The sequence below is a fragment of the Globicephala melas genome, chromosome 2 (assembly GCF_963455315.2).
Source record: "Globicephala melas chromosome 2, mGloMel1.2, whole genome shotgun sequence".
Classification (NCBI taxonomy): domain Eukaryota; kingdom Metazoa; phylum Chordata; class Mammalia; order Artiodactyla; family Delphinidae; genus Globicephala; species Globicephala melas.
Genome location: NC_083315.2, coordinates 15547280 through 15574812, shown reverse-complemented (window position 1 = coordinate 15574812; position 27533 = coordinate 15547280). Strand labels below are relative to the sequence as shown.

The window sequence follows — 27533 nt, the reverse complement described above, 5'->3', positions numbered from 1 at the left end:
AAATAGACGTTTCTCCAAAGAAGATATATAGATTGCCGACAAACACGTGAAAGAATGCTCAACATCATTAATCATTAGAGAAATGAAAATCAAAACTACAATGAGATATCATCTCACACCAGTCAGAATGGCCATCATCAAAAAATTTACAAACAATAAATGCTGGAGAGGGTGTGGAGAAAAGGGAACCCTCTTGCACTGTTGGTGGGAATTTAAATTGATACAGCCACTATGGAAAGCAGTATGGAGGTTCCTTAAAAAACTAAAAATAGAACTACCATACAACCCTGCAATCCCACTACTGGGCATATACCCTGAGAAAACCATAATTCAAAAAGAGTCATGTCCAAAAATGTTCATTGCAGCTCTATTTACAATAGCCAGGACGTGGAAGCAACCTAAGTGTCCATCAACAGATGAATGTATAAAGATGTGGCACATATATACAATGAAGTATTACTCATCCATGAAAAGAACGAAACTGTTATTTGTAGTGAGGTGGATGACCTACAGGCTGTCATACAAAGTGAAGTAAGTCAGAAAGAGAAGAACTACTACCATATGCTAATACATGTATATGGAATCTAAAAAAAAGAAAGAAAAGAAAATGGTCAGAAGAACCTAGGGGCAAGATGGGAATAAGGATGCAGACCTACTAGAGAATGGAGTTGAGGATACGGGGAGGGGGAAGGGTAAGTTGGGACCAAGTGAGAGAGTGGCATGGACATATATACACTACCAAACGTAAAATAGATAGCTAGTGGGAAGCAGCCGCATAGCACAGGAAGATCAGCTCAGTGCTTTGTGACCACCTAGAGAGGTGAGATAGGGAGGGTGGGAGGGAGGGAGATGCAAGAGGGAAGAAATATGGGGACATATGTATATGTATAACTGATTCACTTTGTTATAAAGCAGAAAGTAACACACCATTGTAAAGCAATTATACTCTAATAAAGAAGTTTAAAAAATCCTATTATACCATATTGCATCATTTTAAAATAATAAAAACACAGTTTTCCAAACTTTTAAGTCAATAATTTTAAACGTGCATCCCTTTTCTCTCTCTAATATTGATCAGGCTTTTTTCAATTAAATGTATCTTTGTAACCTCCAATCAAATAGGTTCCGTATAAATTCTTAGAACTAGGGAAATTGAGAACTATTTATTTGTCTTCATCACATAATAGATGAGATGTGAAATGGGTCATGTGCTATATGAGTCCTTGGAAGATGCTTTAAAATAACGTGAGTTTGTAGAGTTTCACGTAGCAAATTAATTTCAAATCAACATTTATCCCTTTTTTTTTTTTTTAACATTTATCCCTTTTAAAATCCACTTAGGCAAGTTCCACAAAGGCACTGTGAAGAATTAGAGGGGGAAAAAACTCACCCAAATTTTGGCCCTTCCTGTACATCTAAAATGGCTTAGAGAAAAAAGTAGCAGACGTAATCTTTGTGACTTGCCAACCCTGTAAAACCGTGGAAAGCAAATCAATCTAATATGACCTGAATAACTCAGAGATAATTTTTTTAGGTTTCTTTCATTCAAGATGAATAACAAAATTCTGTCTAAATAAACCTGAATGAAATTTTCAGTGACCTTATTTCTTCAACCACATCCTTCCCTCCTTGATTTTTTTTCCCTTTTTTAAAATCTCTACTCTCGGACTTCCCTGGTGGTGCAGTGGTTAAGAATCTGCCTGCCAGTGTAGGGGACAATAGTTCGATCCCTGGTCTGGGTAGATCCCACATGCCGTGGAGCAACTAAGCTCATGTGCCACAACTACTGAGCCTGTGCTCTTAATCCTGCTCTCTAGAGCCTGCGTGCTGCAACTACTGAGCCCGCACACCTCGAGCCCATGCTCTGCAACAAGAGAAGCCACCGCATTGAGAAGCCTGTGCACTGCAACAAAGAGTAGCCCCCAATTGCCTAAATTAGAGAAAAGCCTACATGCAGCAATGAAGACCCAACGCAGCCAAAAATAAATAAATAAATTTATTTAAAAAAAAAACAATCTCTACTCTTAATATAGCAGAAGCTCTGATGGGAAAAGATCTTGTCGGTGGAAAAGGACCTGGGCTAACAGCAGCTGAGTGGCCATCTCTGAGAGACTCCAACAAGTTACAGTCATTCAGTTCAGAATAGTATAAAATGAGGTATAAGAGGAAAGGAGGCTGAATTTAGATAAACGTTTCAATTTACACATACATGAAGGGATCATCATACTCCTACAAGTTAAATACATCAGCAATGTAGCACTGTCCAGCTTCCCCATTGGGAGACGGTTCTCCATGCATTTCTTGTGTCCTGCATTATTCAGCTTCTGAGCAAAGGATGTATTGCATGGAGTCTACCCTGAGACATTTGCTTACATTCTGGAGTAATTTACCTACCTACTGCCCCTCCCCTTCCTTCCCTCTTGCTTCACCTCCTCCTTTTCCTCCTCCCTCTCCCTCAGATGTGCCAGCAGCCTATAACAGCTAGAAATTCCTAATGTTGGGGTTCTTCTTCTATGGTGCAACCCATTACTCATGCAGGGAAACAGCTGGCACTTATGTTTCCCTGTGGGAAGTGGGGAACCAGTGGAAGATTTTTCTCTGGCTGATGAGTTTTGCTATCTCTGTAAATCAAGGATCTTGTGTCTTCTGTCAGTAAACGTATATGAAACAGTGGCAGCCTGACGTTAGCTTGCGAGTAGGGTAAAGTCTCAGACCCTTCGTGGTTTCTGACCTAACTAGTATGCAAAAGGAATTGCAAACCCAAGTGCCCCTGGAAGCAAGGGATGTGAATTAAGAGAAGTAGCTCAGGTGTAAAATAATTAATGGCAACTGACACTCGCCTTAGAGTTAGGTGTGATAGGGAGTAATGGGGATTGTGGCAACTACAGGCAGTATCTTCTTGTGAAATATCCTACTCTAAAAGTACGTGGCAAACTATTCTACTTGAAAGCACTGTTTGGGTTAAACTCATGGGAATTGGGTCATCACCATTTAGTCTCTTCTGTCGTTGATGGTGAGAAACTCCAGACTTTTTTCCTGCTTTGTAACCAAGGAAACAGTTGGCACAATACCCAAGTAGACACTCAAAGAAAAAAAATTCTTAGCAATCCATATATTGTAAAGCCTGGCATTAGCGAAGAAGAAATACAGTATTTTTTTTTTCAGATATATACCCAGGAATGGAATTGCTGGGTCATATGGTAGTTCTATTTTTAGTTTTTTGAGAAATCTCCATACTGTTTCCCACAGTGACTGCACCAATTTACTTTCCCACAAACAGTGTAGGACGGTTCCCTTTTCATTGCGTCCGCACCAGCATTTATTTGTGTTCTTTTTGATGATAGCCATTCTGACAGGTATGAGGTGATATCTCATTGTGGTTTCGATTTGCATTTTCCTCATGCTTAGTGATGTTGAGCATCTTTTCATGTGCCTGTTGGCCATCTGCATTTCCTCTTTGAAAAATTCAGTTCTTCTGCCCATTTTTTAATTGGGTTATTTGTTTTACTGTTGTTGAGTTGTATGAGCTGTTTATATACATTGGATATTAACCCGTGATAGGTCACATCATTTGCAAATATTTTCTCCCATTCAGTAGGTTGTCTTTTCATTTTGTCCGTGGTTTCCTTTGCTTTCAAAAGCTTTTAAGTTTAATTAGGTCCCATTTGTTTACTTTTTATTGTCTTTGTTTTAGGAGACAGATCCAAAAAAAATATTGCTACGATTTTTTGTCGAAGAGTGTTCTGCCTATATTTTCCTCTAGGAGTTTTATGGTTTCTGGTCTTAGATTTAGGTCCTTAATCCATTTTGAGTTTATATAGGGAGTTAGAGAATGTTGTGAATTCATTCTTTTATATGTAGCTCTCCAGTTTTCCAGTACCACTTATTGAAGAAACTGTCTTTACCTCTTTTGTCATAGATTAATTGACCATAAGTGCATGGGTTTATCTCTGCCAAACCATTTTCCAAAGTGGCCGTACCATTTTGGACTCCCATCAGTAATGCATTGGAGTTCCAGTTGCTCCACATAGGATACATGCTTTTTATACATTTTAAACAACAATTCCTTTCTTTCAAGTCTTTCTGAAGATGTGTTATATTAAAAATTGGTATATTATGCTGGAATTTCATATTTTTTTCCAAACACAGGTTGGTAAAACTAGCTGGCAGGCTGAGTCAATTCCATTTTTCTTTCTTATGAGTTAATAGAGACTATTTTATTTATAAGTGTGTATATAGATGTGTGTTAATTATATATGTTAGGAAATCGAAGATATTTTGGTAAAAATTATGATTAAATTCTGTCTTACATATGTATGATAATAGTTTTCATATCATTTAAATATTTTGATGAATAATTCAAAGTTTCCTAAATATAGAAAAAAAAATCTGTTAAGTCTTTAGAGCCTTATTTATATTATAGTCTTTGGTTATATTAGAACTAATATTTCCAAGGTAGTTGACAAGGCCACTCCATCTTTATTTGGAGCATGCACCAGCCCATGAGAAGAACAACTTAGAATAGCTGGATTACTTTAGAAAACTTCCACAGCAGTAGTAGTTCTAATGTAAGTAGAATTGGCCTCTGCAGATAATGCAGGTCATCAGACCAAACTGGAATTTTCAGTTGCCCTTTAAGTCATTCAGTAAGGTGCTAATGAAACTTAAGAGTAAAATTTGGCGTCCCTAATGTCTGAGTGGCAATACTGCCTCACATACAATAACATTAGTGTTTTAATACCCTTCCATTTATTGGAAAAACACCAAAAATGAAAGTGGATTTTCCAGAAGAGACACACTTGGGTTTGCTCTTTTTTTGTGACTAGTTTCTTAGGGTAAGTTGCAAAACTTTTTGCAAGACTAAATTAAATACAGGACAGAAGTAAAATTGAACTTCAGCATTCATAACTTTTTCTCAAGATGTGATTTGTTATCAGGTAGGCTTTTTTTTAATGGCTGGCTTAATTAAATATTCAAAAGAGGCTGAGATTGCAGTTATATATACAAATTGACATTTTTTTAGTATCTCAGCTTGAAATTATTGTTCACTGTTTCTCAAGAATGCTACCATTTAGAGACTAGAAAATTGAAGATATTTTGGTAAAAAATTGTAATTAAATTGTGTCTTAGAGCAAGACCCAACTGTCACTGCCTTGGATTTTTTCTGTGTCTTCCCTTTGGCAGTGAATGCTAGTAGAAGCAATATCAAAATGCTTATCATGTAATATGAAGTAAACTCCAATATGGATACTCCTTGTGCAGACAACATCCACTCAGAAATGCTGCTCACCTGGTGTAGACCATAAATGAGAAAATTTGTAACTTTCACAAATGGCCAATTCTTTAACTTGTGACCATATAAAGACAATAAAAGGAATGCTTTGGAACAGTTAAGTCCACCTACACACTCAAATGGAGCTATGTATGTGTATATATCCCTAAAGTTAGCTTACAGATATTCATATGTACAGGTATGCTTTTCATAGACTTGAGATTCTTTTATATCAATTTTCTATCCCTTCTCATGAATAAACTAAGATAATCATGAGCAGTGTAGTCACGTTGGTAGTGTTTATTTTTATTTATCCTAGTTTTTCCTTTTTCTTGCATCTTCTGAGCTTTTGATTACCATGTCCTGTATTGTATTGGGATAGACAAATATTGATCCAAAGAATGTATTTGTAATTAATTAGTGTATTAGTTATTAATCAGTCCTTGCTTACACCTTTTCCCTATTGTTCACCCAACTGCAGTCTTTTTTCCCTATAAAACAGAAGATATTTTATTACAGTATGTTCTGCCAAATTCTGACTGCTGGCTTTTTGTTTATTAGAATAATTGTATGATTTTGTACTGAGTATTCTTTTTGTGTTTTTGTTTTCTCTGCTTATTTCTTTTAATCATGCTGGTGGTGAAAAGAAGGGTGCATTTTATATTTGCGGTGACCCATTTTAAAGCAGTAGGAGACTGCCTGTTCCCCAGGCAGTATTAGGTGAACTATATTTGCCCATTAATTAAATGAATAAACCTTTTCCAAATGGAGTCATTTCCTCAGTGACAAATAAAGGAGAAAATTCTGGTAGTTCTCAAGAAAACCTAGAAAGTTGGTGGAAGATGTCAAGAGGCTTAAGGTCAGTAATTTGACCTTTTAATTATCTTCTTTAATTAGGAATAAATAATGTATGAAACAACTTTTAATGGAGGAGAGAATTTGAAAAATGAAATAAAATTTCAACTTCCACATATAGCATTTGTGAGGAAAAATGAAACAGAAACATATATTCATGTAATAGTGGAAAAAAGGAATGTGTTTTTTAAGTTTGAGTTTGCTTAATGTTCTTCATTATTAAATTATAGCAGGATTCCTAGTAAGTATGCAGCATATTTGCATGAGTATTAAAATAATTCATCATGATTAATTCTATTATAGTAAATCTCAGCCCTAATCACAATCTGCCATATACTATAGTGGTTTGTCAGTATTTCACATTTTACTGGAGTTTCAGTGGAACTGCAGCTCCTGTAAGCACCGATGTCATCTGAGTTCACTGTGATTAATGAGGTTCTGAAGGAGATCTAATAACGATTAGCCAGTTCCATAAAATGTTACAGAATAAGGTCGACGGGAGAAAAATTTTAAAGCTCTTCAAAATGTGCATTGTAGGGAGTACCTCTGGCAACAAATTTGGTTTCTTGAAGGATGAAGAGGTTTAACCTTGGAAACAGCTGAACTACTGGGGCAACGGTGGGAAAAGGTTCCGTAATTTGCCTTCAGATACTTAAAGGCTCAGAAGAAAGCAGGACCAGTCTGGAATTAATGGTTGAAAGTTAAAAGGAAGTAGATATCAATCTGATATGCTGAAATTTCAAAAAATCAATACTCACCAGAAACAGAATGGGCTTCATGGATTTAATGGGCCCAGTATGGTGTGGAGCTTCCTATTACTGGAAGTATTCAGGTAGAGACAAGATACCTACTTATGGAGACTTTTGCAAACTATGTTTTTAATGGTTCAGAAGAGAGTTTTCTTTAGGTAAATTCTGGATTCCTTTTCAACCATGAGTTTCCAGAAATTAATTTCCTTCACAGTATTAACAAATTTCTTATATTGTTCTTAGATTTCAGTGGAAGCTTCAGTGGGAGATGGCTTCACTGGAGACATTGCAATTGATGATTTGTCATTTATGGACTGCACCCTCTACCCTGGTAAGGAAGGATATTTTAGTATATGAGTTTTTTCAAACCTGTTTACTTGAAACAACTGCCAAGGAAATCAATATTTCATTTCCAGAAATATTCAAAAATACTCTCAGTTCTATTCTATTCTACTAATCTATTAACCCTGGAAAAGGTTGTGAATCTTTTCTAGTAATTAGTCTAAAATCTTTGCAAACATAGTAGAGAGGTTTGAATCAGTTGTGTTTGTGTCTTATCATATGCAAAATATTAGGAAATCGTGTTTGAAGTTAAACTGTAATTCCATCATATTTGGGGGGTTATGAGAACAGAATTGGTTGCCTTATAATCACATTGTTTTGGAGACTTTAATAGCCTCTCAGGTACCTTCAGTGATGTTTTACTCTCGGGCTGCACTTCAAATATTCCTGAGGATTGTTGCCAGCCATTTCCCTTCCAAGTTATGGACTTCTTTCCATTAAAAATCTAATACATATCTTCCAGATTTATATCTCCATCCTCAACCTTTCACCTGAACTCCTGACTTAGATACTAACCACCTACTCAACATCCAAACTTAGATGTACTAGGCATCTCAAAGATAACTAGGGAAAATAACCTAAAACAAACACACCCCAGGGGAAACTCATTCTAGGCAGTGCATAATGATCTAAAAGGGCTGAAATTCAAACTCCTGGGACTGAGGTTGTAGACTCTCTCATTGCATGACAAGAGAAAGCACAGTCTCCTTCCTAGAGTGATCAGAGGCTGGATAATTTAAAAATCAATCACAATAATCCATGTGGAGAGCACTTTCAAGTGCTGAAAACTTAACCTGCAGCTCTGGTCCATCACAGTGTAGCGTTATTGGTCAGAGGAGTACCAGCCTCTCCCCAGACATAATCAGAGGGCTGGATTCCAGTTCTTTCTGCTGTAGCTAATGTCATACCTCTGATTCTCCACCTCATCATTCTGGCAGGATTAATTACCATTCTCTGTGCAGTGGTTTCTATGAAACTCTGCAGAAAGCCAAATGCTTCTCTGGAAAGCCAGCAGAAGGAAATCAGAATTCAACAAGTTTACCTTTATCCCTCAGTGTCTAAAAGTAAATTCTTGATGACCCATTGCTCCCTCAATCCGATCATTCTTGCACGCCTCCCTGTCTCAGTAAATGATAGTTTATCTCCAGTTGCTTCTTCTTCATCAACAAATCTGATGAGCCACTACCTTCACATATATCCGGAGTCTACTGCTTCTCGTTGCTCTTGATACTCTCCCCTTGGTCCAAGCCACTGTCGTCTCTATACAGATTATTGTGGTTGCTTTGTCAATGATCTATCTGCTTCTACCCTTGAACCACATAATCTCTTCTCAAAACAGCAGCCAGAATGATCCTTTTCAAACTTACATAAGCTCATGTTACCCTATCATGAGTCTTCCTATGACATCCCATCTCATTCAGAACAAAAGCCAAACTTCTTCCAATAACTTCCAAGGAATAAATGACCGGCCCTCTCATACGGCTCTGACTTTACTTTCTGCCAATGTGCCTCTAATTGATGTCTCTCAACTACAAGACCTCTTGGCTGGTCCTTGAGCACTCCAACCCATTCATGCCTCAGGGCTTTTATACCTGCTATTCTCTCTTCCTGGAATGTACTTCCCTCAGATATCCCCTTCACCCCCTTACTTCTTTCTGATCTCTGTTGGAAAATTTCTCTAGTGAAACCTTCTCTCAATCTCTCTCTCTCTCTCTCTCTTTCACACACACACACACACACACACACACACACACACACACACACCTCTTCTTATCTCCTTACCTGACATTTTCTGTCTCCTTCCCCTGTGTTTTCTCCACAACACGCATCCCCTTATAGTCAAATTTTATTTCCGCCATAATAACGTTAGTGGCATGAGAGCAGGGATTTTATCTGATCACTGCCATACCTTCAGTAGCATAAACAGTATCTGACACATAGTAATACTCGATAAACATCTGTTGGATAGGTGGGTGGATAGGTGGAGAGATGTTTATATCTTTTTAAGTGTTTATATATTTTAATTTATTATTATTGTTAAAATGTTAATTACTTCTATATGTAAGACACTATGTTGTATGTCAGCTTCTGTTGACAGTCAAATCTCAGTGGCTTACAATCACAAGCATTTATTTCTTACTCTTAAGTGTGTGGTTTGGCATAGAAGAATAGCAGCATGTAATTCTTGTTCATAGCTCTGTATAATTCTATGTAGTTCAATTTATGTATCTCTGTTCTGTGGGTCCTGTCTATATGCGACCCAGGCTGATGGACCAAGTCCCTGTCTGACACATTCTGTTTTTAAGTCAGAGGGTTGGAAAAAGAAAGCATACTTAAAGCTTTTATTAGGGCGTCATGTGTATTCATTTCCATTGGTCAGAGCAAGTCAAGTGACCAAGCCCGACAATGGCTCAGGGAAGTATTTGCCACAGACAGGGAACTTGGCAGGGGCCGAGAATACAGAAAGTCCTTAGAAGGGAGGGAGCTGATAAATGGTTACATTAATACCATATATCACTCTGTGTATCATCTCACATAATCCTGTTTTCTTTTAAGAGTACAAAATAGTGCCTGGTCCATCACAGGTGAAGAGATCTTGAATGTTGAATAGGATGGATGCCTTTGTTATCCCAAGTTTATGGAGCAAACTGAGAAGGAGCTAACCAGCCCAAGGCTCTCTAGCTATAAAGTGGCAGAGTACAATGTCTGCTTCTTTGGATCATAATGTTTATCACTGTTATTATATTGTTCATCAAATACATTAACCACCCAAGGAAGAGAAAGCAATTTCCATTTTATGGGTGTGAAAAACTAAACTTAAAGGGCATCGGTGACCTGGGTAAGAATGCACAATTGAGGGTAGGAATGAGATTTTTCACCTAAGGGGTCTGATTTCAGGGCCAAATCGCCGCCCAGTCTTTGCTTAGGGAGAATGGCTGTGACCCCAGTGGCAGAGGGGAACAAAAAAGAATACAGAAAGGGAACACAAGTCATTGTTGCTACTGTTGCTGCTTTAATTATCCTGCTACATGCATTCTGGGGCTGATGTTTCCAAGGTAGAGGGAAGAGAGCTGCCAGAAACAAGGGCAGAGATGTGAAATATCAGTTACACACTATTAGTCTCAATTTTCTGCTTTAAGTTTTGGAAGAAAAATATGGAATTTTAAAGACTGAACTGCATGGTTTTCATGTTGGCTTCATAGCAAAAGAAACTCTGGACAGAAACCACAAAGCCTGCTGAAGCCATAGGTTTCATAAAGGAAGCTGATGTGATCTTACCGTAAGATGAAAACGAAAATAAAAATTAGGTTTTTAATAGAAATATTGCTCTTGATTATCAGTCAGTGTTTTGTCATGACATCATGTTAGCTGAGGTGGGATCAGTCCGCGTAGGTTCACTTACAGACATTGATTTGCTTTCAATATGAACATTATCCACAGCATGTTTCCTCCTTGATTAACAAAACAAAACAAATAAAAAACTAAAAAAAACACAAACTATTGACCTCATGTCCAAAGAGCAGATTTGTAACCTGTAATTTTATTTTATACTAAAAGTGACTAAAAAGGAGGAGATTATTTCATTTTTACCTATTTCCTCAAAATCAACTTCTCTTTCCCCTACGTCTCCCTTGTTCCTTTTGATGACCTCAGTATCCTCGAGCAACCCAGGATTGAAATATTATAGTCATCTTTGGCTTTCCCCTTAAACTTTTAAGTTTCCCCTTAAACTCCAAAATATTTCTCACATCTGTTCTACTTTTTCCATTACCTCTGCCATGACCTTGGTTCAAAACGCTGTTGACTCGAATGACTGAGCTTCTTAACTGCAAACTTTTATTAATTTTCCTCAATAGTTTTTATGCCATAAACTTAGTTTCTTTTCACTTTGTCCTAGACCATCATTACTTGTTCCTCTAGGTTAGGTTGTCTCTCATTTTCTAACTTCTAGTTGTTTCCAACAATTTTCAAATCCCTTCTCAATAATGGATCGTATCTCCTTTGTTTCAATACTTCGATGATGTAGATTATCATTTTAAATCTAATTCAGGAGGAAAATAGAGAAACAGCTGTTTATGCAAGATTAATTACATTTCTAGGGAAAGTAGACAATCTTAACCATGCAATAGAATCCTATGATTCTTTGCATCGGTGTGTGATGATGTTGTCTGTTCCCAGAGTAGATAATGATGTGGAATAATGGCAAAGTTAAATAGCTTTCCCTTCACCTTGAATTAGACCTTCAGAGTAGATTTAGGAAGAACTGTTGCCAGACATTCAGATTTTAAAATATTATCCCAAAGGAAGTATCTGTTTTGCATTATTCCTTCCATCTTCCATCAGAAAAGCAAGGAGTGTGTGTCTTTTAGCAGAATACATGCAACAGGAGTTTTCTTTCTTGTGTCCAAGATTATTGGTGAGATAGCTGGGTTATTTGGAAAAATAAATCTGTGACGACATAGCATCACAACACACTGTTTGCAAACTGAAAAAAAATACCTACGCACTTTTCATCAAAGTTAAAATTTCAGAATTCAGCATGTGTATTAGATTTATTAGTTACTAGAACTACTAATTATTAGAATGAGTATCACTGTCCAAGGAATTAGTGTTTTTCTTTTCCCAGGAAAGTTGTTACTAAGTCAGTGACATATCTTGCAACTGATGATACCTTAAAATTGAGAAAGTATGGTAACTCTTTAGAGAATGCTTAACAATTTTTATGATGTTCCTCCCCTACCCACTGAATGGTTTTTGTTGTTGTTATTGCTAAACTGGCTGAGTTGATTGAATTTTTGACATCCCTCCTCCTTCACCTCAATATCTCACCAGCTTTATTTGTGCTTGATCAAGTCTCCCTTCTTTCTGCAAAGAGTGATGTTTGTTTTAGTGGCAAAATGTGTGAGTTCTTTTGTGTTCATTTTTCAGATATCATCTGCAAGTTTTTTGGGTTTTTTTTTTTTGCGGTACACGGGCCTCTCACTGCTGTGGCCTCTCCCGTTGCGGAGCACAGACTCTGGACACGCAGGCTCAGCAGCCATGACTCACAGGCCCAGCCGCTCCGCAGCATGTGGGATCTTCCCGGACCGGGGCACGAACCCGCGTCCTCTGCATCAGCAGGCAGACTCTCAACCACTGCGCCACCAGGGAAGCCCCACCTGCAGCTTTTTACCTTCTAATACTAAGCTTTGGTGTATCCATTACATTTTTATCAGGATAGTAAATTAAATGAAAGCATTTTGCTTTGAGGTCCTCTTTTATCCGTATTTTTCAGAAGGAAATATAGCCTCTGAAGAAAATTTTAGAAATGTTGGAAATATTTGCAGTTCAGTAAAACACTTCAAGGCAAAAATGAAGAAATTTGAGACTCAGTGATTGTAATCTAAAATATTCTGGTTTTATTGTCTTTGGTGTAGTGTCGTAAAGTGATTGAGCATATACCTAGGGAAAAATTTTGCCCAAAGCCTATGGTCCATGCAACTTAGTATTTTATTTATAAGATCTTATGAAAAACCCAAATGAACTTATTGGCCAACCCAATAAGTTTCTAGAAAATAAAATTTGACAAATAACTGGTTTAACCTATTTTAAATTTAAAACTTTAAAATTTTGTCATCTTTTAATTGAAGGAAATGCTAAATACCAAAAGTGGAGAAGGCTGTTGAAATACTTAAATTTTAGCTTGAAAATTGTCCAACTGCTAGTTAAGTTTATTTTTAGTCACTTTCAAAGATAGTAGAATGTCTTTAAATATGGAAAATATCTTGTGCTACCTGGAAAATTTTATTGAATCCATGTGGTAGAGCAAAAATATTTCAAAAAAGAGCTGATTTGCTACTGGAGAAAGAAAAAAAAAAGAGACAGTGCATCATATGAGGCAAAGAGCTGTGTCACAATTGTTAATAAATCATATCCAAAGAGTAGCTATGTTTCAGTAAAACCTACTATCCTAGGAAGTAGACCTAGCACAGACACTTTAGTATGATTATGCTAAATATAGTCGTTTCAGCTTGTGGTTATAACCCCAGGTTATTATGTTAAGTGCAATAGGAACAATAGGAAACGCTTTTCTTCTGGTGCTGTAGATATTTCAAATTTTTAATTTTTCTGAAGATTGATTATGTTTAAACCTCAAGTAGACTTTTAGATTTTTAAATTAAATGTATTTCTTAACATCAGAAGTCACAAGAAAAACATACGCATTGTTACTTGGAGATAAAGAACAACCATGCATATTAGTCAAGTAATTCACACAGTTGTGATATGTCTAAAGCTGGCAATAATTTATCAAGGGCTTAGGATGTTAAAATTTTTACTTATTTAATTACCAGTGTGGGAATAGCTGTCGGGAGGGAAGTCTAGTATAAAAGAAGTTGGAAAATCTATTTTTACCGGAAAGATTATACTAGGGTAGCATGAAGTATATCATATTTGTTACAAGGAATTCACAGAGCAAGGAATTAGAACATTGAGTCCATCTGGAGCCTGAGTCATCTAGGGTGACAGCTGTGCAGGTGAGTTGGTTTCCCTTTGGCTTAGGGATGTGGAAGAAAATCAGATCAAACCAGACTAATCTCTGCTTCTTGGTGTTCAGTTATTTGCATTTCACCTTTCAATTTTGTCTCATCTGCAAAGCTTTTAGTGTTTTTTTTTTATTTTAAGAGCATTAACTCTACCATTGCTACCAACTTCAGCATTTCTAAACAATCATAGGTTTAAAAAAAATCACAAGTTTTGCTATGGAGTGAATGTTCCAATATTCATATGTTGAAACCTTAACCCCCAATGTGATGGTATTTGGAGGTGGGGCCTTTGGAAGGTAATTTGGGTTGTTGAAGTTGATGCCCTCATGATGGGATTAGTGCTTTTATAAGAAGAGGAAAAGATGTGAGATCTCTTTCTCTCTGCATGCATATACCAAGGGAGGCCACGTAAGGACATAACCTGGAATAGAGCCCTCAGAACCCAGCCACGTTGGTACCCTGATATTGGACTTTCAGCCTCTAGAACTGTGAGAAATAAATTGTTGTCTAAGCCCCTCAGTCTGTGGGATTCTATTATGGCAGCCCAGACTGACTAAGATGGGCTTATTGTTCTAGGTATGTTTTACTATTAAGGTTGTTCACAATTTATATATATATGTATATTTTTTTGCGGTACGCGGGCCTCTCACCTGAGTTAAGAGCAGGATTTTTTAATAAGAAATACTGCTCTGAGTCATAGCAAAGTAAAACAAACTGACTTCGTGTTCCTTACATGAAAGTATAAACCATCTGTGAGGGTCAGAGATGTGTCAGGAGGCTTGCAGTCCTTGCCATGCCTCAGGCTCCACATGATGTCTTGGTCTAACCATGTGTCTGGGCTCTGTTTTACTTCTACATGGCAGATCCCAAGGAATCAGTGGCAACTCCATCTTTCCAGTTATACCACCATTTCCAGAATTGGACTTTGGAGTAAGAAACACTTTCTTCCAATAATTCTTTTGGTGCTCTCAGATACAAACATATTACACTTATCTTTTAAGATTCACTAATTCTGGTAGAATAACAAAGAGTAATGAGGAAAGGACAAAGAATTTTAAGGTTTTCCTATTTCTTTTTTAGAGTAGTGATATTTTTACCTACCTGGGATCCAGGTCATTTTACCTGGATCATTTCTGAGATAGAAAATGAGTTGTCTCTATTTTTCCTGAATATAGACTCATCTACCTCCTTTTTCTAAGATAGCCATGCATGTGTATGATTTCTTCTTAAGTGAGGGACTGTTTCCTAGTATAAATTGAAACCAGGCCTAAAGATGCAATTAAGACTACTGATTTTAATAATGTGGCAGACCAGATGATCTGAAAACTGTAACACTACATATACCTAGAAATGTCAAATGTAACATGCATTTTTTTAAATGTTAAGCTGAGGTTACAAAAGAGAAATGCCCACATGAGAGAAATAGAAAAATAGAACATAAAGCATAATGTGATTGCCAGAGTTAGGGAGTAAAGAGAATATAGGATGGATGAGAGGCAGGAAAAGGGGAGAGGAGGGCCAAAAGGGGTATATCATCCCTGGGTGGAGGTACCAGTGGGGTTCAACTCAAAGTTAATCTAGAAACAACTAGATTAACAACTAATTAACAACTAGTTAATCTAGAAACAACTCAAAGTTAATCTAGAAGGACTCTTCTACAAACTAGATGATAAAGGATTCTCACATAAAAATCAAGCACAAAAAATTATGGTTGCCAACCTCCAAAATAGCCCCCAGTAATCCCCACCTCTTGGTATTCATGATCTGTGGACCAGGCACCTCCCGTAATGAGTAGGACTGACCTGGGTAACTAATGACCCATGTGGCAGTGACTGGGTGTGATTTCCAAAGCTAGGCTTCTGCTGTCTTCCTTTGGGTCACTCACTCTGGGGGAAGTCAGACACCATGTCTGAAGGATACACAAGCAGCCCTTTGGAGAAAGCCCAGGGACTGAGACCTCCTGCCAACAGTAGCCTAACTTCCCAGGCATGAGCCCCCTTGGAAAGCAGGTCTTCCATCCCCAGTCAAGCCTTCAGATGACTGCAGCCTTGGCTGACATCTTGACAGTAATCTTATGAGACCCTGAATTAGAACCCACCAAGCTAAGCCTCTTCTGTGTTTCAGACTTACATAAGTTGTGTGAGATAATAAGTGTTTATTAGTTTAAAATTCTAAGGTTTGTGGAAATTTGTTATGCAAAAAATAGAAAACTAATAAATAATTTAAAATATTAAAGGACTCTAAGACATAAGAAAATAGCATGATGTTGTCCAAAAAAAGAAAAAAACCAGAAAATTTTTAAAGAAGTAGCAAATTGGCCATCATGAAGTGAGAAATAAAATCAATGAAATAAAAATCCCAGCGGATGAATTAAATAGCTGAATCAATAATGTGATTAGTCTTCTGGAGAATAACTATGAGGAAATTTCAGGGAGCAGCAGAGAGAGATAGAAAAGGAAAATGGAAGGGATAGATTTACTTGAAGGATAGATCATAAAAGCTAATGGAGTTCCAGAGAGAGAATAAAGAAAATGGAGGAGAAGCAATTTTCAAAGATATAATGGCTAAGAATTAACATAAGATTTAAGAAGCCTATTCAACCTCATACAAAATATTAGAATAAATCCAGGTCTAGGCTTATGGAAATGAATTAGAAAAAAATAAATGAAAGGGAAGATTATGGTAAAAATAGCCAGAGATTAAAATACAGTTAAAAGAGAACTGCAATCAGATTAATAGATGACTTCACAATAGCAAGAATGGAAGTAGGAAGACAGTTGAAATTATTTTCAAAGTTCTGAGAAAAAATAACAGTCTAGAGCAAAGCAAAATTCTTTCAGGAATGAGGGTGAAAATCGGCACTCAGAGCATGACATCCAAAAACAAACAAAAAATGATTTCACTGCACCAGACTCCTACCAAATGAACTATGTAAATGTGAACATTTAAAGGAGACAAAATGAGCTCAACAAGGGCTGAGATGCAAAAGGGAAGAGACAGCAAAGAAAATGGCAAAAAAAAAAAAAAAATGTGGGTAATTCTAGATATACCAGTGGATAATGAGCATGTGGTATGACCAGAATGTTTATACACTACTGAGAAGTATAGAAATTGATACAATTACTTTCGAAAGCAGTTTGGCATTATCTAGTAAATTTAGATGTGCATCCTCTGTGACCAAGCGATTCCACATGTAGGTACCTCAGGAGAAATGTACAAAGAAACAAAACCTCAGAGTCAACTCAAAAACCACCGATGGTAGAATGGCTATATAACATATGTTACATATTCATATAGTGAAACATTATACAGCAGTCAACACAGCTAAACTGCAAGAACACACATTAGTTTGGATGGATGAATGTACAATGTTTAGAAAAAAATCAAGTTGCAGATTATATAGAGAATGGAGTCCATTCATCTAAAGTTTGAATCTAAACAACATTTTATTTATTTAAAAAGGACCTACATGGTGCTCCATGTATATGGTCACTATTCTAAGAATTTCACAATAAGTTATTTAGTCACATAAGCTAATAAGTAAGCACTGTAAGACGTTATTTGGTATATATGCAAATGAGGAAAATGTAGACACAAATGAAAGCAAAGAAATAAAACACAAATTTCAGTGTACTGTGAACCAGGAGAGATGCCAATGAGGGGATGGAGTCAGCGGGGAAACACTGGAGGGTTCAAAACTGTTTGTGAATTTCATTTCCATAAACTGGAAGGTAAATATATGGCTATTCTTCTTCTTTAAACCAGGCATATATTTTATGTTCATTCTTATATATGTATAATATATTTCATAATAAAATATACAATGATAAATGAGAGAAGTGTGAGTTGCACCAATAGACTAATAGATCAAAAAGTGGCCATTCATGTGAAAAAAAATTGTATTTAGATTCTCATCACAGATAATAGATAACAGTAGAGCCCAGAGGGAGGACAGATCTAAATATGAAAAATAAAACTATCAAAATTTCATGGAAATTATAGAAAACATATTTATGATATTAGAATAGGGAAGATTACTTTTAGTGAAATTTTAAAGCACAAAGCATAAAGGCAATGATTGATATATTAAAATTAGAGTTTTTTTATTCTGAAAGACACCATAGAAAATGGCAAGACTAGATTAGGAGAGCATATTTGTCACTTAGACAAATGATTGAGGATTAGTATGGAGAATATGGGATTAATTTAAACCTGTAAATTAATAAGAAAAAGACAATGGATTTAGTAGAGAAAAAGAGCAGGGTATGTGAATAGTTAGTCAAAAACGAGAGTAAGATACTTGTGTGGCCCCTAAAAAAAGTCTCAATAATTAGGGAAATACAAGTTAGAATATCAAGGAATTATTATTTCAGACCTCTTACCCTGGCAAACATTAAAAAAAATCTGATGATGCCAAGTGTTGGCTGGAATATGAGAAATGCACACGTTTCTGGGTGGAAATGGGTAAACCACCTTTGAAAACTACTTAAGTTGACTGATTACATACCCTATAACTTTGAAATTTCATTTCAAGGTACCTTGCCTTGGAAATACTCTGGCATATGTTTGCAAAGAGAAATGTACAAAGACATCCATTGTAGCGCACTTTATAGATATTGTTACTGTCCTGCTTGAGAAGAGATATACCAGCTACAGAATATTCGTACAATAAATATTTGACTCCAGGTATTCATTTAATTGAATACCCTAACCAGTTAAATGAATGAATTGATTCTCTATGTAACAATAGAGATAAATCTGAAAAATATGTTTGGAGTCAAGATTGCAAATTCAAAAGAAATATGAATATTATTTATGTAAAATTTTCTAAGACACAAAATAGTGTATGTTTTAAATGGAACATGTATGTTTGAAATAAGGATACAAAAACATGCATGAAGACGCACTATATTCAGGATGTTAATTCTTCCTAACTTGATCTATAGAGTTAATGTAATCTCAATCAAAATCCCAGCAAATTATTTTGTGAATATAGAAAAACTAATTCTGAAGTGTATATTGAGAGGCAAAAGACCCAGAATATCCAACACAATATTGAAGGAGAACGAAGTTGGAGGACTGACACTACCCAACTTCAAGACTTATTATAAAGCTACAGTAATCGAGACAGTGTGGTATTGGTGAAAAACAGAGAACTGTATCATTGGAGGAGCATAGAGAGCCAGAAATCTACCCATGTAAATATAGTCAACTAATCCTTGACAAAGGAGTAAAGGCAATTCAATGGGAAAAAGATGGTCTTTTCCAAAACTGGTTCTGGAACTAGACATCCATGTGAAAAAAAAAAAAAAAGAATCTAGACACAGACTTTATATCCTTCGCAAAAGTGAACTCAGAGTGGATTGTAGACCTAAATCTAAAATGCAAAACTATAAAATTCCTAAGATAACATAGGAGAAAATCTAGATGACTTTGGTTATAGTGATGACTTTTTAGATACTACACCAAAGACAATCATTTAAAGAAATAATTGATAAATTATACTTGATTAAAATTGAAAACTTCTCTGTGAACGACATTTTTAAGGGATGGAGAAGACAGTTCACAGACTGGGAGAAGACCTATCTGATGAAGGCGTTATCCAACATATACAAGGAACACTGTAAGCTCAACAGTGAGAAAATCAACAGGTTAAGAAACAGGCAAAAGATCTGAGCAGACATCTCACCACAGCAGATACATCGATGTCAAATGAGTATATGAAAAGATGCCCAGTCAACCAAGATGTCCTTCAGTAGGAGATTAATAAACTGTGGTATATCCAGACAATGGATATACTATTCAGTGCTGGATTAATATCCAGACAATGAATACTATTCAGTGCTGGAAAGAAATGTACTATTAAGCCATTGAAAAGACTTGGAGTAAACTTAAATACATATTAATAAGTGGAAGAAACCAACGTGAAAAGCCTACATACTGTATGATTCTAATTATATAACATTCTGGAAAACACTATGGGGACAGTAAAAGGATCAATATTTGCCAGGGATTGGGGGCAGGGACGGACAGAAAAGCAGAGCCTAGAGGTTTTTTAGTGTAGTGAAACTATTCTGTATGACACGCTAATGGTGGAAGCTTGTCATTATACATTTATTAAAACCCACAGAATGTAAAACACCAACAGTGAACGCTAATGTAAACTGTGGAAAAGCAACAATGGATTGTTGAGTTTGCAAGGAGAGCCTGCACATGCATACCTGGTCTCTTAGTTTCCTCTTTTTGTGGAGAGAGTTAGCTGAAGGAAGCCTGAGATGTGCAGCCTGAGATGTGCTCAGCTCTTCCCTGCTGTAGTTCACAATGGTCAGCTTCTGTATAGAAATTTCCAGCACAGGTTATAACTTAGTCTGTGTTTCACACTCTGAAAGATTACCTGCCTACAGATACAGGCTATTTTTTTCCAGTATCAACTTCATCCGTAAAAAGGTTGATATTTTGATCTACTAGCTGCCCTACGCTTCAGTCTTAGTCCTTAATTGCTTCAAAGCCTGAGCTAAGAAATAAAGTACTATTTATTGGACTCTCCTCAAGTTCCCCAAAGCACCCACATCCCCAGTCCTCTAGACACTGGATGTGTAATATTGCTCAGGTCTTTTCTGTCCCCTGCAAAACATCTCTGCTTTGGTTTATTAGTTGCCTGGAAGCTCAGCTGTTCTCTCTTCCCCATGTCAGAGCCACCAGCAAATCATTCTCCACGCTAATGCCTGATAAGTATTTCTTGAAGTGGAAATTTTATATCTTGGTGTTTCTCCACAGCTTTTTATATTTACTTCAAAATCCTGGTTGGTCCCACTTAGCTCTCTGTGACCTGGTAACCCTCTCCTCTCTAGTCCCGTATCTGATGACTCCATCAGATGCATTCTTACCATATCCCAAGATAGTCTTCTTGTCAAACTCTCACAGTATTCCAGAAAACAACAGGAAAATACATTCCTCTGTCTTCACATGAGTCTTTTCTCCTTGCCTCAAAAGACCTTGTACCCTTCTTTATCTACCCAGCAGCAAATCATCCTTTAAAACTAAAAAGTGTATATGTATAACTGCATCACTTTGCTTTACACCTGAAAATAATACAACATTGTTAATCAACTATACTCGAATATAAAATAAAAAGTTTAAAAAAAATGAAAACTAAAAACTTAGTTTAAACATCACCATGCCAGGAAGTCTTCCCCATCTGAGACAGAATTTTCCTGTGTTCTCTTAATATACTGTACAATCTTAACCTTTGTTCATCTATTCATTCACTCACTCTGTCATCCATCCATCCTTCTATCCCTTCTACCATCCTTCCATCCCTCCTTCATCCTTCTATCCATCTGTATATGTATTCACTCACTTCACAATGATAGTGTACCCACCATATACCATGGTCTGAGGATGTGAATACAGGAGTTAAGGGATAGGTGTCATTTTTGCCTCCATCATGTTAAAATCTCTATCCTAAACTTATCCCATGGAACTGTAATGAAAGAATTTCCTGACTGCCTTATCCACTAGTCTGTAAACTCTTTTATGGCAGTGACAGCATGTTTGGCTTTAAATCCACTACATCTACCATGTATATGACACAGAGATGTTATTAATAAGTGCTTATTGGATAGCTTACTGTCTAAATTAATCAACTTCTATAAATTTCTTCTAAACTCTGTAATATCAGAAATTATAGCTTATTTAAATATTTCTGGGTGAATACTTTTGGTTTGGGTCTATCTTGCAACCTTGATTCCCAGCTATGTGGGGATATCTGAAACAAAGAGGAGATGTTAAGTTCGTTGTAGCAGTGGAAGAACAAAGTTTATTCACCTAGTGAACTAGAAGGTTTAACCTGACCTTGACTCTGGTTCCTAACGCCAGTACTTGGGATTCACTTTTTCCTGCTGATCTTCCAAGCCCTGTTCTTGAGCCTCTCATTTGTTCAGTGAGCTCTGAAGAGCTTTTCAATAATCTCCATCTGCACCTTCACTTATTTTTATAATCAAAGATATCTAAAGTTATTTGCCATTACTAAAGCCATGAACCCCAACTTATATGCTTACATAAAGAAGTTCAGCAGACTAGCAAATACTATCAAATATTCTTTATAATGTTGAGTGTGAAGCATACTTAATAAAGTTTATTGTGTGAAATCTTTAAAGAAATGGAAAAATCTGCAAAATGATACTTGTCTATTATTTCAAGGTAATTTGCCAGTGAACCTTCCAACTCCACCAGAAACTTTAGTTCCAGTAAACTTACCTCCACACAACTGTACCGACAATGAATTTGTTTGCAGCTCTGATGGTCAATGTGTTGAAAATATCCAGAAATGTGATTTTAGATATGACTGCCCTGACAAATCAGATGAATCATCCTGTGGTACGTGAATTCCCAAATTTTGCATTAAATATAGCCATAAAACTGATAAGAAAATACTAGTGTTATCTCAAGTAGCGTGGCATAATGTCCTAGTTAGAAAATTTCAACCTGGCTTAAAGCAGTGTCTTAACATAAGGACTATTTGTATAGAAAATGATAGAAGAATCAGCATACATTCTTGTATCATGTCCAACAAGAAGTGTCTTTAAATTAATATTTAAATTCAAAATACTTGTTTTCATGGACTTAGCTTGATTCCAGAGCTATCATTTATCATTTTTATTCATCCCCCTTTTTGTCTCTGCTTGTCACAATCACTAAATAGAAATGTTTAGGGAAGAAGCATAATACCCTCAAATTAGATGAATCTGCTCAAATTTTACCCTTGTCAAAATGCACACATAAAATGAATACTATGTCAAATGTGCAGAGTTAATAAGAAAACCAATCCTAATACGTGTGGACACTTCAACGGCTAGGTACTGTTGAAAGATGGTTTTCATTTATTGACACTTGCCAATCTATGGCTTCTCCTGAATGGATCAAGGCAAATTATTTAATTTAGAAGTGAACTTCTCAGTCAAAGATACAAACTGAGAGGAGAAAAATTAATCTGTGTCTGAGTGGGCAAAACACAGGATCAGAAGGAATAAACACTTGTGATTTTTTTCCCCTTCCTTGCTCTTTATTAAGTTGTATGTGAATTTACCATAATATTGATCAAGTGTCTTGATAATACTGACGGTTTAGAACATACAGATAATATAGCGTATAGTGAAATTCTAATTTATCTTATGTCAGCCTCGTCAAGGAATTCTAAAACTTAAAAAATACAAATACACAATAAACTAATCCAGGCCAAAAAACCTCATAAAATCAAAGCTAATTCACTCTGTGAATAAGATGGGACAGTAATTAACTCGAGTTGGTCAGAAGGATGTACTGTGCATCACAGATGTAAGGTAATATAATGGACGATGCTGTGGTATTCAGACTCCCTCATGGGAAGACACTAAAATGCTCTTCTGATCACACATAAGTCGACTTTGTAAAAGTTTTCACAAAATCTAATTAATTACACCTAGTGAGCATCTTTAGTAAATACTGACTTTCTTCTTAGTTCAACTTTGAAATTTTAGTAATGCCATTTATGATTGGATGGGAAGTTTTGATAAGTTCTGTAAATGTCCTGAATGAATGTCTACTATTAAATTATTAAAATCATGGGGATATTTATTTATTTTGATTAAACATGAATTATTACCATTTAGTTCTGAACAAATTGTGTCTTGTCTTCGCCACCTCTTTGTAAAATGAACTATTGTGATAAATCTGCTTGTCATCTACAGTCATATTTTGTAATTTTTTCATTGTGATAAGAATACAATATAAGATCTACCCTCTTAATAAATTTTTAAGTGTACAATACAGTATTGTTGACTGTAGGTACAATGTTGTACAGCAGATCTTAGGTTGCCTGAAACTCTATGTCCTCTAATTTTTAAAAAATCTATAATTTTTAAAATCTTGTTTAATAATATGAACAGGAGTCTATTGAATTCTAAATCTCTTCACAAAATAAGTATAATTATATGATCAATATTAACATCAGAGATTAAATAACACACCTGAATGTCGTGATTAAAATCACTTTTTTTGATGGAGTTTTCCTTCTCAAATTTTATGTTAAATCATGAATTTTATGTTAAATCGTGAATCCAAGTACCACAGTCCATAGTAGTGGTAGCCTACGCTGTCACCGTTTATGCCGTTTAAAACCTGGAGTACACACCAGGCTTTCCATTGTATACACAAGACCTCATTGAGTTGAATCTTTTCTTTTATTCAAGAAGTAGAGGATTTAAGACAGACAGACACATGAACACATCAGAGAGAGAAGGAGAGAGAGAAGGAGAGAAAAAGAAACATTTGTTTTCACACACAACTTATATATTTAAAAAATCACTGGACTTTTAATTTTGTTTGATATTAGAATACAGTCATTACAAGAATATTGAAAACTTTCAAGGAAAGAGGTTCAATCTAAAAGCTGTTGTAAATCTTATAGCTTTGAATTTAAGTAATTTGGAATTTGGGATTTAGCTTTGCGATAATACTGTGAAAAAAGAACAGACCTATCAGAACTTGGAGGTCATATAAGCAATGTAAGTGTTGTGTCAGAACAGAGTGGCGATTCTTAAATTGCTGCTTTCAAAGCGAATTAAAATCTCACTTCTTTATGAAAGCAGAATCTTCAGTATGTGCATTTATTTCCATATTTCAGTTAATATAGATATTTGAATATAATACACCTAGATTTCTTTAAAACTTTTCTAGTGATTATGTAAACAATTCGCCTAATTCTTTCAGTTATGCTTAAAAGTTAGATTATAATTTAAGGAAACCCCAAGAGTAAGAAAGTGCTGATGCAGATGGAAATCACCATTTATTAATACATTTATTGTTATTAGCTCATCTTATCTCTGTCCCGTCCTATTCAAGCTATGGAAGTTTGCAGCTTTGAAAAAGGAAGCCTGTGTAGATGGTACCAGCCAATCTCAGAAAAACTAATTCAAGATTCAAACACATTCAGGTGGGGACTTGGTAATGGAACCAGTATTCATCATGGGGAGGAAAATCACAGGCCGTCGGTGGATCATACAACGTAAGTGAACACGCATTTGGAACATGTCTGTTAGGGACTATTTATTAGGCAGTTCCCAAATTCCTGCCACACCACCTTACCCTAAGTTAATGCTCTTGTAAAGATGAAGGTTTAAGTGAGAGCATAAGTGGGCTAAGTGTACTCTTCCTTACAAAATTAAAAAAAAATTTTAATTAAAAAATACTAAATGCTCTTATAAAAGTCATAGAAACCAGAGAAAAGCATGAGTAAATAAAGAAAAATTATTTGTAGTATCACCACTCATCGAAAAGCACTGTTAATATGTTGTTTTAGAATTATCTATTCTTTCCTTCCCCTCCAAATTTCTTTTCTCCTTTTCTTCCTTTTTCAGCTGCTCCTCCAACACCTTGCCCCTTTCCCTCTTCTTCCAGTCTTTGCTCTTTATCATCATTTATTTTGGTCTTTTCTTTCGAGGTTTAATAACTCATACCTTTCCCCTGTTTTGTTGTCCACAAATATATTGAGTGCTCACTTCCTACAAGATCCCATTCTTCCTCTTTCCTTTTATTGATTTCAAGGAAATGTTACTGAAGACAACAAAGGAATCCCCATTTATATTACAGAGAATCTTTTCCAAACCTTTATGCCTTCACACTTCTCCTCATTAAAGCTTCATGACCCCCAGTTCCTAGGTTGCTGCTTCAAAGAAAACTAAAGGTATATCCACTGTCCAGTCCATCATTGCCCTGGCCAATTTGACCTTGTACTCAAGGGGACCACGGTATCTTAAGTGTACAATGATTTTTCTTTCCCTGGGCTGACTTTTTCACCCTGGTTTTCTGAGCTCCCTTTTGTTCTATTAAAATGGTTCCAGTTTTACCATCATTTTATTTAAACGTCTGCAGCCAGGATGCCCAAAGTAATAGAGTAGTAGATATTCATACTGCTTTGTTTTGATCACATTTGACAGTTGGCAAGTAATTTTTGAAATTTCAGAATACAAAATTTCCTTGGGCTGCTTCTGACGTAAAAAAGCACAGGGTAATTTCAGAAAGTTTCTGTGGCTCGTGCAAATAAGCCATACTTCATTAATAAACTATATTTCTGTAAGGAAAAAGGCAGACTAGAATCTCACTTCTAGGTGGTAAAAGTATAAACAGAAACATGGCAGCATATAAGCAAAGGAATATAATCGGCTTTTAACTTGTCTCTGACCCTCACCCTCTGCCTCCAATAGACTGCAAATTCCTTGAGGAATTTCAAGGACTGTGATTCCCACTTATTGCATTATTTCTAAGGCTTATTATGTATTAAGTCCCAGTAATTATTTGTTGAGTGAGTTAGTTGATGATTAGGATCAATATATTTTTGCTTTAGAATTAAAGGCTACAAGGCACAAAATTAAATATATTTTAAATAGGAATACTTAATAATCAGATAATCATGAATGGATGTGCTCTACATGACAAAATCCTGGAGAAGGGGGCAGTTCCTAAACTGCTTTCTCCTCTAGTTTTCCTCTCCCCTTCCCTCTAGGTCCTTTCTTCAGCCAAGGAAGGTCTGACATTTTTTACTTTGTGAAACAGTTCTTATATATCATTTATTCTACTCTATGGCTTATAGTAGAACTCCAAGCTCAGCTTGTCCAAATTATGGGTTGTTTTGTTTTTTATATTTAAAGGGGAGATTTTCCATTTAGAAAATGCTTTTCTCTCTCAGGTATCTGGCTCTAGAGATTTAAAGCCAGGTTTTTAGACTACTGTGTCTGAAACAGTTTTTAAGACCAGTTTTGAAAATCAAAAAGCTCAACACCAGTTCTTTCTGTCTCTTTACTTTCTATGATTCCACTTCACCCTAAGTAAAGATTGCTTCTGGCTTGGGTTGGTAAGGAATATTCATAAGCAAGTGCAAAAGAAAAAAAAATCACATTACTATATTTCAAAATATTCTCTCACTTCATACACCTAATGAAGCAATAAAACATCTAGAAGAGTCATGGTGGGGTAGGAATATGCAGGGAAGTTTTCATTGTGCAGATGAGTCTTCAGTAAGGTCTCAGCTTTTACCATTTCATTTCCATGATGAAAAACAAGTAAAGTCATAGTCTAAGCCACAATCTATTGTTTTGTGTTCACACTTCAATGGACTATTCTTTGTACCTGAGGATCTAAAGTGCACTCTGGGTCTAAATTAAGGGTTGCATCTTTATTTTTTACTTGTTTGTTTGTGGGAGAGTAACACCATTCCATACAGCTGGTGCATTCAGCATTTGTATATGAATTAGAAATAGTCATCTCTTCTTCTAGGGCTTCTTCTGTGTGGCCATGGTCTTAACACGGGGCATGGTGAGTGGATTCTCCCTTCATCCCGCTCAGCAGGGACCAACTAAGGGCACCTGGCATGATTTTTTTTCCTAGAATTGGAATCTAAATATTTATTTAGAAATAAATATTGTTCTCAACTACAACCAGAGAAAAAATAAAGTAAAATCCCTTCAATGTAAATATCATCAGTTGCAATTTGCATGTTCTTTTGAGATTGGAGTTGGATGAAATTTCTGTTTCCTCTAACTTATGCAGTGAGAGGGAATATTTAATAGAAAATTTCTTTTCTTGGTATTTTGGGAAAAGCACCCTAATCTAGTTAAACAACAACAACAACACACGCACACACACCACAGAAGAAAAATGAGTTTATATCCATTCGTGCTCCAGGAACTACTAGGAAACTTGGCAAAAACATTAGTCTTACTCAGCTGAGAATTGTTTAAAAAAATTATTTGCTTA

General features: G+C 36.0%; 1 protein-coding gene across 1 annotated transcript in view; it reads left to right on the top strand.

Annotated features, from left to right (window-relative positions):
- The window catches only part of MALRD1 (MAM and LDL receptor class A domain containing 1), a 584500-nt gene that overhangs the window by 180322 nt on the left and 376645 nt on the right, over positions 1-27533 (top strand). Inside the window, exons 20-22 of the mRNA XM_060293508.1 lie at positions 7120-7207; positions 21945-22121; positions 24624-24786. Of these exons, the coding sequence (XP_060149491.1) occupies positions 7120-7207; positions 21945-22121; positions 24624-24786 (428 nt within the window). The remainder of the gene's footprint in view (positions 1-7119; positions 7208-21944; positions 22122-24623; positions 24787-27533) is intronic.